Source organism: Thermobia domestica, chromosome 1 (assembly GCF_964235325.1).
Source record: "Thermobia domestica chromosome 1, izTheDome1.hap1.1, whole genome shotgun sequence".
Lineage (NCBI taxonomy): Eukaryota > Metazoa > Arthropoda > Insecta > Zygentoma > Lepismatidae > Thermobia > Thermobia domestica.
Window position 1 is genome coordinate 197,172,113 of NC_137454.1, and position 16,759 is coordinate 197,188,871.

The 16,759-nt window shown below is 37.4% G+C and overlaps 1 protein-coding gene across 1 annotated transcript in view; it reads right to left on the reverse strand.

Annotated features, from left to right (window-relative positions):
* Positions 1-12,446: 12,446 nt before the first annotated feature.
* Positions 12,447-16,759, reverse strand: part of LOC145666972 (chymotrypsin-2-like) — a 405,304-nt gene continuing 400,991 nt past the window's right edge. The window contains exon 8 of the mRNA XM_081734623.1: positions 12,447-12,674. Within this exon, the coding sequence (XP_081590749.1) occupies positions 12,498-12,674 (177 nt within the window). The 3' untranslated portion in view covers positions 12,447-12,497. The remainder of the gene's footprint in view (positions 12,675-16,759) is intronic.

Below are 16,759 nucleotides of genomic sequence, written 5' to 3' on the forward strand. Positions count from 1 at the left end.
GAGACAAGACGAGAGTCCTACAAAAATTGAGGAAGGTTTTCTACTTTCGTGGTTCACGAAGATGTAATAGAACAACATTTAAATCATATTTTTCTTATTGAAGAATATTATGTAGGCCTAATTGCTTGCATATGTTCAAATGTTGATAAATGCTCTTCATTATTTTCGTACAATCATTTCAATAATTTATGAATTTTTACGATGAGTCGTGTAATACTAAAACACTGGTAACTTCAGGTAGAATTAACATATCCCAGATATTCGTTGATATGGTAACCTACATGTAGGTTCTCACAAGGTACATTCATGAAGTGTCCCCTTGGGATTCGTGTAAGATTGATACAAAATGCAAAGATCTCCGCTGCCTAATGTGTATTGTACTAAATTTAGCTGCCCACACCGGTAATTTGCATATTTATGGACCTTCATATATCCGGAATTTAATCATACACTACTATAACTATCGGACACAAAATTGCGTTTAGTTTCTTTAGATGTCACTGGACATGAATGTGAGCATATGCAAAACACATTGGAACAAGTATACTTCTGACACATGTTACCCACCCCTGCCGCTATCTTGGATCCGCCATATTAGATTTAACTTTCGATTTTTCAAATGGAAATATGTGTAAGTGATACACCAAATTCATTTACAATTTTCTCGGAAATTCACTGGTGTAATGTATTTTACCGTAGCTTGTACCATTTGGAAGGTATTACATGTTCATTCCCTCCAGGCACTTTGCGAATAGATATTGCAGATTAATATCAGTTACGCTTAAGTTTTTGATGTTGACAAATCAAATCAATTTCTAACTGGAAAACTCCTTACAACATAGGTGTCATAATCTTATTACATTTCTGTGAGTGATTTTTATTACTTCCATGTTATATTATAATAAGGAAGTATTGTGTTACGGTCAAAATGCTTACTGTAAATCCAGATATGGCCAGATTTGGGTGAAGACCTACTATTTCCGTATTGACATCTGTGTGTCTGCATGTATATATGTTCAGAGGATATTTCTTCAACTATAACTCATGTAAAAGATTACATATACACAGGGGCCCTGCACAATTTCTGTTTGGTTCAATATTCGTGAAGTGTCTGACATTTTATGGTACAAGCTAAGGTAAAACTCACTACACCAATGAATTTCCGAGAAACGTTTACATTAATATGATGCATCATTTGCACCTATTGCAATGTGAAAAACCGAAAATTGAATCAAAGATGACGGCCAAGGTGGGTAGCATATGTGTGAGAAGCAATGCTTGATTCAATTTGTTTTGCATATGCCTACATTCATGTCCAGTAACATCCAAAGAAACTAAAAGCAATTTTGTGTTCGCGTGTTATAGTAGTGTATGATTGAATTTCGGATATAAGGGCCAAAAGTACGCAAATTACCGTTATGGGACGCTTAAATTAGTACAATACACATTGGGCCACGGAGAACTTTGCATTTGAATTAATTTTACACGAATCCCAAGGAGACACTTCGCAAATGTACCTTGTCCGTCTCCGTACAACTTGGAATCATTTAACACGAGTTTTACTTGAAGAAGAAAGGACATCATTTGGAACAACTTTCCAGTTTTGATCATCCATATTTCCTCCGTATTTATTCTGTGTAAGGGCCTCAAACTTGTTCTGTTGAACTTTGCTTGTCGAAAGGTTTCTTAAATTGCCGTATTGCCTCCAAAATCTGAAATCCAGAGGGTGGGGGCGGCTGCCCTCCTGCCTCACTGACGCCCCTGTCTAGCGGTTGTCAAATGAAGCTATCCCACGCCCTTTTCACGTGGTTTTAGTTATATTTATTTCGGCCTCTTGACTGAAAGATATTACGTTTGGAAATAGAATTCATTTGCTGAGCAAACCTAAACCTTATTGAAAATCAATTTTGATCCATTGTGCTCTGAACGCCCCAAATATTTACTTTTCTTTAATGAATTATTGACTTTAAAAAAGCAACCAATTACATAGGCTTGCAGAAAATATTCTAAAGTTAGCACTACATAAAGTATGCTTCAAACATTACTTTTCGAAAATTTATTATTTTAAGATAATTTTATTAGCATGTGTGTCTGAAATAGTAATCAAAGTTTTGCAGCTAAAAATCCCACCTGCCTCCACGAAACGCGATCTTAGCCCCTAAGAGCATAATTAGGAAACTTTCGGAAGCTGTACCTCCGAAATGGCTTGTTTTAAGGCTAAAATAACTGCACAAGCGTATTACTGGTAACGTTCTGGCCTTAAAACATGTAACAAGACTCCATTTGAATTTGAAAGTTTGAATGCCAATCAAAGATGGCCGCCATGATGCTTGATAGCACCATCTGATGTATCAGACTACTGAAAAGTTTCATCATTCTCCCTCAACCCGTTCTCAACGTACAAGGGTGTGAGGACTTTTGTTTTACCATGCATATTGATAGATTGTGTGAAAACACTATAGTAGGTAAATTTTAAAATCTACCTAAAAATTTTATTACAACCAAGAAAGTACTTATGAGATTCACTGGCAAGAGGGTGTAATAAAAAGGGGTCGTGATATGAAATAAGTTGAGAATTACTAATCTATACTGAAATATTCTGTACTCAACTCAGTGGTCTTAACCAAGACAAAATACATGAAACTGTCGGCTGCAAGTAAAGAGCAAAAACTCTTAGCAAACAACTTATTACATGATTTTGAGACATATTTAAAATCGTGGTTTAAACTGTTCAAAATGTTTAAAACATGTTTTTCTATCTCTGTTTTGAAACATGTTTCAAACATTTTGAACATCTTTTTCGTGTTTTAAACTCACGTTTTGTTCTTTTTCAAGTAAAACTGTACTTTTTCCAACCCTGGGATATACTGTAAGTCCTGGACTATTACTCGTGTGGTCCTAAAATCATTTCTCCCTCATAGATATTACTTGGTAGAAATGTTCCAAATGTTCATCAGTGACTGCTCCGCAATTTTCTGGGAAGAAATCTATGTAGGAGTGCAACGTATGCAATTTTAGTGACATATTACACGTTGGTAGAAGATACTAGGAGCCCCAGTACTTCCTTATAGTTCTGAGACCGCTCGTTTCCCAAAACATTCGTCACCACTCTTCGGAAAGAATCCTATGCAATCCTCTCCTTATCTTCTAACACTGCACTAAATTCAGGATCATTGAAGAGTTAGTGAATTTGAGGGTCAATAAGGATTCCCTTTCTGTTTTTAGTTACAGAAATGTGTTGAAGTTTACGCAGAATATATTTGAAGAATAGTTCTGATGCGCCTATGAATAGCCGCCATGCTTCGGGCTTATCTTCTATGTTAAGTTTACAGTTACATTGTTACAACGTACTATGGTACTTTCCAATGAAAATACTGTTCCAGTTGATTCTCACATGTTCATGCAGGTACGCAGGAATTTATTTCGGGAGGGGTTCTAATCTTTTCTTGTGTCCAAATACAATTTGAGGCTAAATTATATTAAAATTAGTAAAATTGCACCTTATTAGACTAAATTTACAACAAGTCAGGATTTTGGTGGGTCATGAGTCGCAGGACCAACCCTCCGTACGTTCCTGAGAATAGTAATGAAACTAACTGTCAAACAATGGAAATTGATTGAAATAAGTATACAGCTCCTGTTGCCACGAACCCTTAATTTTCCCACTGGAGCACATCCGGTGATAAGGTATTTCTTTGAAACCCGAACCAAATATCAAAAACTATATATCATGTTCTTTATCAGCATCGTACATTGGTAAGAATTGGTTACTTTTATCTCTGAATCATTTTCACTGTTGACCAGTGTTATTATATAGCTTTTCATCTTTTTATTCTGTTCGAAGGCAATAACATATTTTTAGAATGGAAATCTATTAATATTAGTAATAGAACATATTTTGGGTTTGGATTTGATATTTTAGTTCCTGCTAGCAAGGATGCAACATGAGATGTGGACTTCCGGTTTAACGTGAGATCAAAATCAAATCAGCTCTCACAGAGAATCGAACACGGGTTCTCCTGCAAAAGACAATTTCCTAAGTATTTATCCGAGTAGTACTTATGCCCGAACTGTATATCTAACAAGCAAGGTTTTTCAATTGTCACATCCCGATTTGCTTGACATTCGTGGAGTGAATAAAGGAATCAAAAGTAGGACATACATTATATAATCAAAAGTATCTGGATAACTGGCTGAAAATGACTTACAATTTCGTGGCGTCCACCATTGGTAGTGTTGGAATTCAATATGGCGTTGTCCCACGCTTAGCCTTGATGACAGCTTCCACTCTCGTAGGCATACTTTCAATCAGGTGCTGGAAGGTTTCTTGGAGAATGGCAGCCCATTCTTCACGGAGTGCTGAACTGAGGAGAGGTATCGATGTAGGTCGGTAAGGCCTGGCACAAAGTCGGCGTTCAAAACATCCCAAAGGTATTCTATAGGAAACAAGTCAGGACTGTGCAGGCCAGTCCATTAGAGGGATGTTATGGTCGTGTAAGCACTCCGCCACAGGCCGTGCAGTATGAACAGGTGCTCGATGGTGTTGAAAGATGCAATGGCCCTCCCCGAATTGCTCTTCAATAGTGGGAAGGAAGAAGGTGCTTAAAACATCAATGTAGGCCTGTGCTGTGAGAGTGCCACGCAAAAAACAAGGGATGCAAGCTCCCTCCAAGAAAAACACGACCACACCATAATACCACCACCTCCGAATTTTACTGTTGGCACTACTCACGCTAACAGATTAAGTTCACCAAGCATTCGCCATACCCATACCCTGCCATCGGATCGCCACATTGTGTACTGTGATTCGTCACTCCTCACAACGTCTTTCCACTGTTCGATCTTCCAATATTTACTCTCCTTACACCAAGAGAGGCGTCGTTTGGCATTTATCTGCGTGATGTGTGGCTTATGAGCAGGCGCTGGACCATAAATCCAAGTTTTCTCACCTCACGCCTAACTGTCATAGTACTTGGAGTGGATCCTGATGCAGTTTGGAATTCCTGTGTTATGGTCTGGATAGATGTCTGCCTACTACACTTTACGACCCTCTTCTACTGTCGGCGGCCTCTGTCATTCAACAGACGAGGTCAGCCTGTACGCCTTTGTGCTGTACGTGCCCCTTCACGTTTCCACTTCACTATCGCATCAGACGCAGTGGACCTAGGGATGTTTAGGAGTGTGGAAATCTCGCTTACAGACTTCTGACACATGTGACATACAATCACCTGACCACGTCCGAAGTCCGTGAGTTCCGCGGAGTGCCCCATTCTGCTTTCTCACGATGTCTGATGACTTCTGAGGTCGCTGATAACGAGTACCTGGCAGAGATGACAGCACAATGGACCTAATATGAAAAACGTATGTTTCGGGGGGTGTCTGGATACTTTTGAACAGATATTGTATTGTTTTTTAAATCGACCGACGCGGGGGGTGAAGGGGTAAACACCCCCTAAAATGCGAATATAGGACAATATGACATCTCCTTGCAATCCCGTAACTAGCAACACAAAACAGATTTGCTTCAATCTTATTAACTGGAAAAAGACATCAAAAGTAGAATATAGTGTTTTTTATATCAATCAACGTGGGGGCCGAAGGGGTACACAACAACTAAAGTGAGAACGTATGCCAATAGGACACCTTTTAGCAAGGTCATAACTAGCAACGCACAATACGGATTTGCTAGACGCTATATTAAGAATATTGTGTTATCATCTGCATGTTATGCGAGAAATGCTATGAATTCATGAAAGATAAATACACACGTCTGATTGTCTTGAAACTGTTGCTATGGAGATATTTGAGAAAAACAATAGATGGATCTCTTGTTCATATTAGACAAGGTGAGAGATAAGATTGGAATTCGTTACTACAGTTTGAATTGTCGTTTGTACCTGTTATAGTAAGTCTGTTATAAAACATATCTTGAGTATTTAGAGCATGGTTATATCACGCGATACTAGAAATTATAATTAACACTCGTTTAAGTATTATTAGTATATGTCAATTTTATACCAAACTACTATAAGGAATCACATACATCAGGAAAGGAATTGTATTTTAAATCACTATATTTAAAATTATATTTACTTTTCGCCACCAGTTGAAAGCTTATAATCGTACATAATGGCGTCCTTGTTCTTCCATATCCTAAAATGTCCCTCCCCTATTTGCCTTTCATCGTTGCCAGAAACAGAAAATACAGTATATCGTTCGTTGTATATATATCGTTGAAAATTAAATTATAGTTATGAACAATTCATAACACAATTGAACACTGAATTTAATTCGTTTTATCCTTGATAACCGTGTTATAAGTGGAATGCAATCTCCTGTTAATAAAAGACAATCACGCCCCGGTAAATCGTCTATTAGAGCAATATGTTCAAGTATAAGTGCTCCGGTAAATTATCAGTGAACAATGGTCAATGTGTTAATCGTATGCCTTGTGTCCTACATATCATTGATGACGTGTACTGAACTGGATATATATATATATATATATATATATATATATATATATATATATATATATATATATGCACAATAAGGCCCTATCCATCAAAGTTATAGGGCCCTATCCGAAATGGGTGTAAACCCTAAAATATCATTAGTCTACTTGCAGTCTTTTTTGCTCTTCCAGAACCATCTCCAAACAGGGCAGAGACACACCTTGCAAACTACAGATGGTGATCAGAAACATGGAAACACCTGAACGAAATTGCAACTTACCAGATTAATATGGTGTCGGGCCACCTTTCGCTTTCAGAACAGCCTTGATGCGACGTGGGGATAGAGGCATAGAGGTCGTGAATGGTAGCAAGTGGAATTTTACACCATTCCTCGTGCAGGGCATCGGCCAGTTCTGTGAGAGAGGATGGAAGTGGAAATCGTCGCCGGAGTCGTGTTTCAAAGACGGCTCACAGATGGTCAATTGTGTTGAGATCTGGGGATTGGGCGGGCCAGGGGAGGTGTTGAACTTCATCCCGATATTCCTCAAACCACGCTGCAACAACGCCAGCTGTGTGAATGGGTGCATTATCATCCTGGAAGATGGCGTCATTGTCCGGGAACAATTTCCGGACCATAGGATGCAAGTGGTCTCCTAAAATGACGACATAATCGTTGGCAGTGATTCGTCCGCTAAGTGTGACCACAGGACCCAATGAAAACCATGATATGGCGGCCCACAGCATCACCGAGCCGCCGCCATGTTTCACAGTTGGGCGGAGACACTGCAGATCATAACCTTCTTTGTGCGTTCTCCACACATAAACACGGACCGTGGTTAGGAATAGGGTAAAGCATGACTCATCCGACCATATCACACGTTTCCAGTCCTCAACGGTCCAAGTTGCATGGTCGCGGCACCATTTGCGGCGTGCGAAAGCGTTATGGTCCCTGATGAGCGGTTTGGCTCGTGCAACACGACTCCGTAAGTTCATGTCATGTAATTCGCGGCGGACTGTGATTGTCGAAACAGGGTGGGGGAGGTGCTGATTGAGTTCCTCCGTTACTTGTTCCGCAGTGGCACGACGGTTCTGCGTGACAATGCGCTTTAATACCTGGCGTGACCTGTCACTCATGATTTTCTTCCGCCCATTGTTCCGCTTCCCCGATGTGGTTTTCCCGTGTGTTGTGTAGGCCGTCATCACCTTCGACACTGTCCCACGCGACATACCGAACACAGTAGCCACTGCCGTCACACTCACTCCACATAACCGCGCACCAACAATTTGCCCTCTTTGAAAATCTGAGAGGTCTCCCATTTTACACTAACTCCGTCTGCTGCAGCCACTGGACACTGCTGTTCCACTGTGCCTGACGTAGTATGGAGACCGACCTAACACACCACCACCAGCGGTCCGGCGCTGCGGGCGCCACGACACCACTGCCAACCCATACCTCTGACGTGTAGCCAACTACATGTGTTTCCATTTTTCTGATCACCATCTGTACATCCGAGAATTGGTCAAAAACGCTGCAGATAGCCATGCCAACATACAACCAAGACGTTACTGTACACTTTGGTTTTGATGAGGATGAGATGGAACCAAATGCCATCATCGACTCTGGAAAAGTGAATTAAACTTACGAGTAATATGTGCGAAGGAGAGCATCGGGGACTTACTGTGATATGAGTGGTAAGTTTGTGGACTTGGAATACGATAGGCAAGGATTTGAATTATGAAAGAGTTTAAAACGAAAGGGAGTGTCGTCAAAGCCCGTTACGTGACACTACAAAAGATTAACGTTCCGAAAACAGTCGTACCGTTGGGAAAAGCAAGTCTTTTTAGATGGAACACACAAAGACAAATTCAGTGAGATGTCGCTTGCAGTGCTTCATAACTTTCAAACAGCCGTAGGTGCACATTTACCACTGTATGATGTAGATCTGCAGCTGTGGGCTCTCCAGGCAAGTCAGGTGCGTGACCTCGGTTAATTTACGGCCTCAGAAACGTGGTTGAACGGCTGTCAATAATGTATTGATAGGGGGTAATAACACTGGCGTGACGATTGTCATGAACGCCTTGACACAAGTTGTCCTTTAAAATTTAAATGTCCTGGCATTAGCCATCTGTCAACCGTATGTACCAGATGATCGACGAAGGTCCAAGGATCAATAGAAAAAATTGGTAGTTGGAAACACTAGACAGTAGCTGCGTAATAACATAATGAAAACAACCAACTGAATTGAGTTGTATGCACGTGTTATATTATCGTCTTGTATTTGTGTTTCTCTTCCTCACCCTTATCACGTATAGAACTGCGTGTGTTATATACAAACTCGAGTCAGTAAAAATGGAAGTGCTCGACGAAGACGAAATACGAAGCTTTCTGTGCCAAGACTCCGGGTCTGAATCTGACTCAGAAGATACAGATTTTGAAGAACTTCGCGAAAGTGTCTCAAAGCTATGTGAAGGTAAATATTTCTTTTTTATTTCATAATTACCTAGTTTTGTTTTGCTACAGAAGGTGTCATGTTCGCGCAGAGCGGGGACGACAATCAGGAAGGGACAAAGGAAGATGACAATGTGGCAGTGCAAACAGTGTAATGTAGGTTTGTGTTTGCCCGAGTGCTTTGTAGTTTATCATACACGTGCATCTTACGCACAATAAAAAGAAACGAGGCGCGAGCGTATTTTGTAGATAAAGAATAACAATTTCGTACTTGAAAGAAATAAAAGTGTTACTAATCTATTGTTGCACATTTTCTAACAAAACAATACAAATAAAGCAAAAGTATTGTTATTATACTTTGATAGCCAGAATGCTTTGATTGTATAACTAAAAAGTGTCATTAGTGAAACACAATACCCTATTCACGTGTAAAAGTACTTCCTGTATTTATTTTTCAAAAGAAAAGTCTGTATTACGGAATTCTAAAAACATTTTTTTACGTGGTATGTTTCATTTTATATATTTTTTAAAAAAATATTCACGTATGATATTCTTAGCTTCTGTTTATGTATATACATACCTTTTCAATTCTTCTTCAGCAGAATAAAGCTACTCAGAAACATAAAAACATTTCTTTTGTTCTATTTATTGCGTATAAGTATTTGTTGGACTTTTTCCGAAGCACAAAAACATATAAATTTTAGTATTATTTTTCTGCCATTTCATGAAACGCGAAGAGAGCGAGCTGTGCATAGTAAATATTATAAAAACAAAATATTAAAATAAAAAAAGAATTATGCTTCTATTGTTGATACTTGATTTTTAACTAAAATCAGAAGTAGCATAAAAAAACGCCCGTTTTCTGGGGAACTCTCCAGATTAAAAGTCCCGTAGTGAAAGTGTTAAGCGGGCGCACAATATTGCTTCACGTAAAGTTACCGAACTTATATCTGTTTTGCAACATTAGCCAATGTGTATAGTCTTAACAGGTGTAGTATTGCAAATGTAGGATAGTTTTCTGTTTACCCCTTCAAACCCCGTGTTGACCGATATAAAAAACACGTATGTCCTACTTTTGATTCCTTCATTCACTGCAGTAGTATGAAGCAAGTCCGCATTGTGCGTTGCTAGTTATGACGTTGCTAAAAGGTGTCATATTGCCCTATGTTAGCAGTTTATTGTGGTGTCTACCACACCCATCACCCACCTTGGCCGATATAAACAAACACATATGTCCTACTTTTGATTCCTTTTTTTTCACTCCACATTCAAGCAAATCGGAATGTGGCACTTCGAAAACCTTGCTTTTAAGTAATGAAATATAATGTTATGGAACTACTAATAAAATGTACTGTTCTTGAAAAATGTCCAAATTGCATAACATTTAAGGTGAACTCCGCAATCATGTTTCAAATCTTCTTCATTATATGTTTATAGAATCAGTAAATTTAACGTTTTTAAGATAAATGTTCATGTCTCGTTTCTTCCTTGAAAATTCAAATAACTAAGGCTTCTTTTAAAAAATAATTCTTTTCGATACCATCCTTGCATTATACTTAGATATCCTCGATATCCTATACTTAAATGGACGCTTCATTGCAACAGGAATTATTTCACTTTAATTACAAAATTTTGGTCAGCCCCACATATGAGGAGTTATTTCTAAAATTTACACACAGACAACTGAAATCTTACCCGTTTAATTCAGTCCTGTCGTAGTAGTTCATGCAGTAAATAGGAGCACATAAGGAAATGTATAAGAAGTACTTAACATACATTTAAATATTTCTAGGTTTGAGCTTGCTTTTGTTTTGTAGAGGCTGTAAAATAAAAGAGAAACTAATATCTCAAGTTTCAACTTATATTTTAAGGGTTGTATCTTAGTACTTGATGCCCAAACATATCTATTTTTCCAACTTGTTAGTGCATAAGTAATTCAGATTATTTTCAATATCCCACCAAGATATTAAATTAATCAACATAAAATTATTTAATACATATAACCCTTTTCTACTAGAGAAGATAACTCTCTAGTAAAACAGAACATGATTTAACTTGCCTTTTAAGGATCTCAGCCTCACACTATCTAACATTTACTTTTGCTGTCTCTTCTTACGTATTGAAAATGTCTAATTCTCTTTTCACTCAGGGAATGCCTTGAATGTTTTTATTCCTACCATACTAGGTTCCCGAACAGCAATTATCTTGACTGGAGTATCCAATAATTACTACGCTTCCAAGGCAGATCGCAACTTTAAGGTTACTGGGAGTAATTAGTTCGACGCTTATTCAGCATTATTTTCTTAAGGACTTGGAACTAGTAACCGGTTACACATCATCTATCTAATACTCGATATTCAATACTTACGAAAGTTATATTAGAGCGCCCAGTTAGCTCTTCTGTAGCTGATTCAATGAATTGCCTCAACTAAAAGTTATTGTCTGGTAACTACGTCGACGATTATTGTTAGGTGTGTATTTTGTGTTTTCTACTTTTCGCTGAGGTTTAGCTTCGCACTTCCTCCTCAGAAAGTACAACTCAGGATTTGGAGGTGAATTCCCTAGCGTGTGAGGTCTTCGACTCTCAAACGTTTTGACTCATGTGACGTCACGAACACGGTGTTAGGAGGAGGTGAGTTATGGATTGATCATATTTGGTATTGATGAAATCAGGAGATGTGGTTTTAGGCCTCAGTCCGGGAAACCAAACTAGATGGTGAGTGTTTCTCGAGGTACTTCGTTTGGTGTTGTGAGAAGAGCAACCAACTACAGAGAGAGGCGAGAATGCAGTATCAACCATTGATGAAGGTACGGTAAATTCGTCGAAACATCTAGTGACTACGCCAGACTTATCGTTAATAATCTAATTTTACCTTTCCTTATCTGCTGCACTTTTAAAAAATGCAAATTTGTGTATGAGTTAAGATTTCTAAATACCATGAGCTACATTTCCCATATGCTTTAATGGTAGAGTTATCTTTCAGATGAAATTTACTTTCATATTCCAGCGTAACCTGCTGGTGGTGGAGAAAGAACCCCAAAATCTAGTCATCTATCGGTCTCATAATGACCAATGGGATAGATGAAATTAAGCTAAATATAACTGCTATTTAGGCATGTTTCAGTACGTACAAACTTTATTTTTGTTTATTTAGAGAATTTGGGGTAGATTTGTTATTATATGCGAGTCCATTGCTTGCTTTTTCTATTTCATTAAAACAAGACTCAAAGTGAATTTTCGTTACGTGGGTTTCGTTTAGATGTGTCATCAATGTGACATGTCATGTGATCTCCGGTACGTATGTTATAATTCTTGTTTACCGTTCAAATTCATAGAAAACATAAATGAAAATGTATTTTGTAGGTAAACCTCAGACAAGTGAATTTACTACAAAGTATAATTATTTCTTATTTTTCTTCAATCATACTTCATTCCAACAAATTTCATTATACCAATACGAGCAGAATTTGTTATTGTTGTCTAAAATAGACTATGCAAAGAGCCTATGCAATAATATAGGCATATAAAATTATTACGAATATGGTGTTTATTTATCCATTTTAAATAGATACACAATAAACGTTAAATTCAACTAATTTGATCTTTTTCCTTCCATAGTATCTTTGATAAAATCCAAATATTTTGAAACTTGAGCATAAACACCAGGTTTTTCAGCACCGCCACATGTCGGATAACCGTTTATAGAATCTCCATATGATACAACACCCAGTTGGACGCCATTTAGTGTCAAAGGCCCACCACTGTCACCCTGAAAAATATAAGAAACTATGATAAATAATATAGTTCTTTAAAATAATATATGTAATGTGAAAAGTTGTGAAAAGAATGGCACATAACTGCTTAGAGATATACTTCTCAAAAGCCATACCCTTTCAAAAGAATTGAAATCCAATACCTAAAACATATATTAAAAGAATTTTACAAACAAAATAATTTTAGAAACATCAGCGACGTAATTTAAATTATTTTTGGGGAGTGTGAGTGTCAGCATTTTCTGACACCCTTTAAGAGGGAAAATGTTTCCAACATATAGTTGAAAATAGTAAGTCTTAAAATGTATTTAATATTTTTATAAAATTAATTTGGACTGATTTTTCTAAAATTAATGACTTAATATTTCTTTGCACAATAGTGATCACCTGAGTTTATCACAGCAAAACGAACTGTGAAGCACAGTCGTTAGAACGCTATTTACCTATGAATATGTGTAACTGAAACATTGATGTATCGCTAACTAGACTTCACCTAAATAATTAATATTTCAATTGTTTCCTAGACTTTATAAGCGAGTTATTTCAATGTACAAAACAAATACTACAGAAATTGCTTTAGTTGTATAATGTATCAATCTGTTGCTAAGAATCCCTCAAATTTGAATTTGCTCAGGATACATATATATGATGAAGAGATCACTCACCACTGTACAAGAAACCTAATACATAAAACATTAAATAGTAAAGAGAAGAATATCCTTTGCGAAAAGTATAAAACTTTCTATGGATGTAGTGGCTTACACTTAACTCGATCACTTCTTTAGACAATTCGAGATTTATAAATCGAGATCTCTTTCATGGATTAGGTAAATTAAATTTAAAGGTTTAAGATTTACTATTTCAGTTAAAAAAAATAATCAAATGTTGTGTGTTTTGTGTTTTCTCCCTTGCATATTAATATGGACACAACAAGAGCTAACTCAAATAATATAACCGTTATGACACAGTTTGAATTGTTTGTTCTTAGAGATGCAGAGACTTTCAAAAAAAATTAGTATTTTTTAAAGGAATATTTATCTATGGCACTATCGCATGGAATAATTTTAACTCTTTTGAACATCTCAACTTCAATAAAAGATAACAGTACATCCATTTTCTTTCACAAATATAATATCTTATTGCATTTATATCATAGTTCAAACAGAAAGTATAATCAATCAAACGATAGAGAAGGGAAAGGTGAAATCGAAGGACACAACTTGTTTCCTAATTCAAACAGATTTTTAGTGCATATAAATGTTCTACTATAACAGGTTTTAGGAAGCAATAACTGGTTTCAAAATATGATGGTTTCAGTGAGTGGAACAACCTTAATATATCTCTGTGGAGACGCTTCCGCAGAACAAGTGTATCTGTTTGTATAGGTAATATTTATAGATTTCTTTAAATCTCGAGTGAGATAAAGTCAAGAGAAGCTATTTCCTATTCCTGTTATAAATGTATCGACATGATGTAAAAGAATAAATTCTGTAAATACTGAACTTTTATAACTGTTAAACTACGAGGGGCCATCCGGAAAGTGGTACCCGTTTGCGCCCCATGAAGCGCTGACGACTCGGGGAGCCGCTGGGCAAGGTCAGACCGCGTCAGTGGCTTGTCTGTCTGCTCTGTGCAAGGTTGCGTGACGCTAGCAGTGCCTATGTTGTGTCTGTGCTCGTTTATAATGATTAAACGAATTGAGAACCCCGCCAGTTGTGAAGTAAGGGCCGTTATTAAATTTCTTAATGCACGAAACGTTCGACCTTGTGAAATTCATCGCCAATTAAAGGAGATGTATGGAGACAATGTAATGGACGAGCTGTTGTCGCAACTTCAACCTGGGGAGGGGGAGTACACACGACGAGGAGCGTTCAGGGAGACCATCTGTCATTACAGACGAACTGCTGAGGTCAGTAGGCGAATGTGTGTGGAACGATCAGCGCGTCACAATTGATGAACTCTGTGAACAATTTCCTAATGTGTCTCGAACAATTGTTCATGAAATTGTCAAAGACCGTCTGCATTATTCAAAAATCTGTGCAAGGTGGGTCCCTCGCATGCTCACAGATGAGCACAAAACCAAGCGTATGGCTGCAGCACTAACGTTTCTGGGACGTTATTCCGATGAAGGAGACTCATTCCTGAATCCTATCATTACAGGGGGCAAAACATGAATTTGTTATGCATCACCTGAGAGTAAACGACAGTCCATGGAGTATCATCACGCTCACTCACCAACCAAACCAAAAAAATTCAAGAAGTTCCGTCCACCAGGAAACTCATGGCAACCATATTCTGGGATCGACGAGGTGTACTGCTCATTGATTTTATGGCCCGTGGAGACACAATTAATGCTAATGCGTATTGTGAAACATTAAAGAAATTACGGCGGGCAATACAAAATCGACGGCTAGGTCTGTTGTCTACAGGCGTCATTCTCCTTCATGACAATGCCAGGCCCCATGCAGCTGCGAAAATACAACAACTTCTGCAGCAATTCAAGTGAGAAACCTTCGACCATCCACCGTATAGCCCGGACTTGGCCCCTTCGATTTTCATCTCTTTCCGAAGATTAAAGACTTTCTGGCGGGAAAAAGATTTGACAGCGATGAAGAACTTAAACGAGGCGTGACTACGTATCTCAATACGCTGGCGGCGGAGGACTATGACGCAGGAATACAAAAACTCGTCACACGGTATGACAAATGCCTCAATTTTCTTGGTGATTATGTGGGGAAGTAGTGTAAAGTATGCTCTTTCCAATAAAAATGTGTATATTTGTTAATATGTACTACTGTGTCTTTATTGCACAAACTGGTACCACTTTCCGGATTGCCCTCGTAACATCATATTCAAACTACCGTTTATGGCTTTATTTCTGTAATCTTAACTTGAAAACTGCGCTCATAACGATCTAAATAGAGAAACATTCTAACTTAAAACTTTGTTACAGATTGGCTAAATCTTTATCGAATCTCCAGATGTGAGAAAACTATGTAATGATGTCATATTACCAAGTAGCCAGATGTACCAAAAATATAAGGTTTTCAATTATGAGTCCAGAAACATTCAGGATGGCCCAAGTAAATTCAAAATTCCTCTAACTGTCATGAATTGATTAAAATATAGAGAAATTTTGTCCACTGATGAAAGCTTATAGATATATACAACCAAGAAGTAATTATATACAACCAAGGCATGTTTCAGATTAAAAAAAAAAAAAAAAAAAAAAAAAAGAATTTAATTCAGTTTTAACAAATGGACTGAAGATGAGGAAAGTTTATTATTCTTTCAGAAAATGCCACACATTTCTGATAGAACCTTTAAAAGAAAGCAGGAGATAGCACCCTATGAATTTTGTTTCTAATTTAGAAGAAAAACTTCCTAAATTAAATCATTTCGGGTAATAAAATCAGACATTCAACAGGTTATTTCGATGACTTCATATTACAAACATTTGTACGATAATTATACAATTGTACGAATTAAATCAAATCAGTTTAGTAGGGCACTAACATGAAGCTTAGGCATAGGTCTTCCATGTTGTCATAATAGGGTAACTGTTATTGGAGTTGGAAACTTTCGTGGAAGTACAGTTACTTATTGCATTCTGTTCTAATACATTGTTACAGCTTACAGTAAAGTACTTTGTGAGTGGAGAACGAAGTGTAAGTCAAATTCTATACCAAAACATGTGTTTCTATCTGTTTCTTGCTTTTCTACACATTTTCTTATCACTTTAAATTTAGATAACCCGTAACCGAGACTTAGCAATTTGCCACCCCGTGTAATACTATTATTTACTACTGATTATTACCTTAACAGAACATATCTTATTAAGTCAAATTTTAAGAGTATAACTCCATCTCAATTTTTGTAACTTACTGAAATTATACTCAATTCCTAATAATTTTAATAAAAAAACTCTTAAAAAGAAGAATTATAGAGCTTGTGACAACGTATTAAGTTACCGTATAAAAATAAATTAAACTTAATAACTCTTGAACCACCAGACAGATCTTGATCAAACTTTCAACATAGATAGGGTTCGGGCCTGGGATGTTTTCATCATTTCACTTTT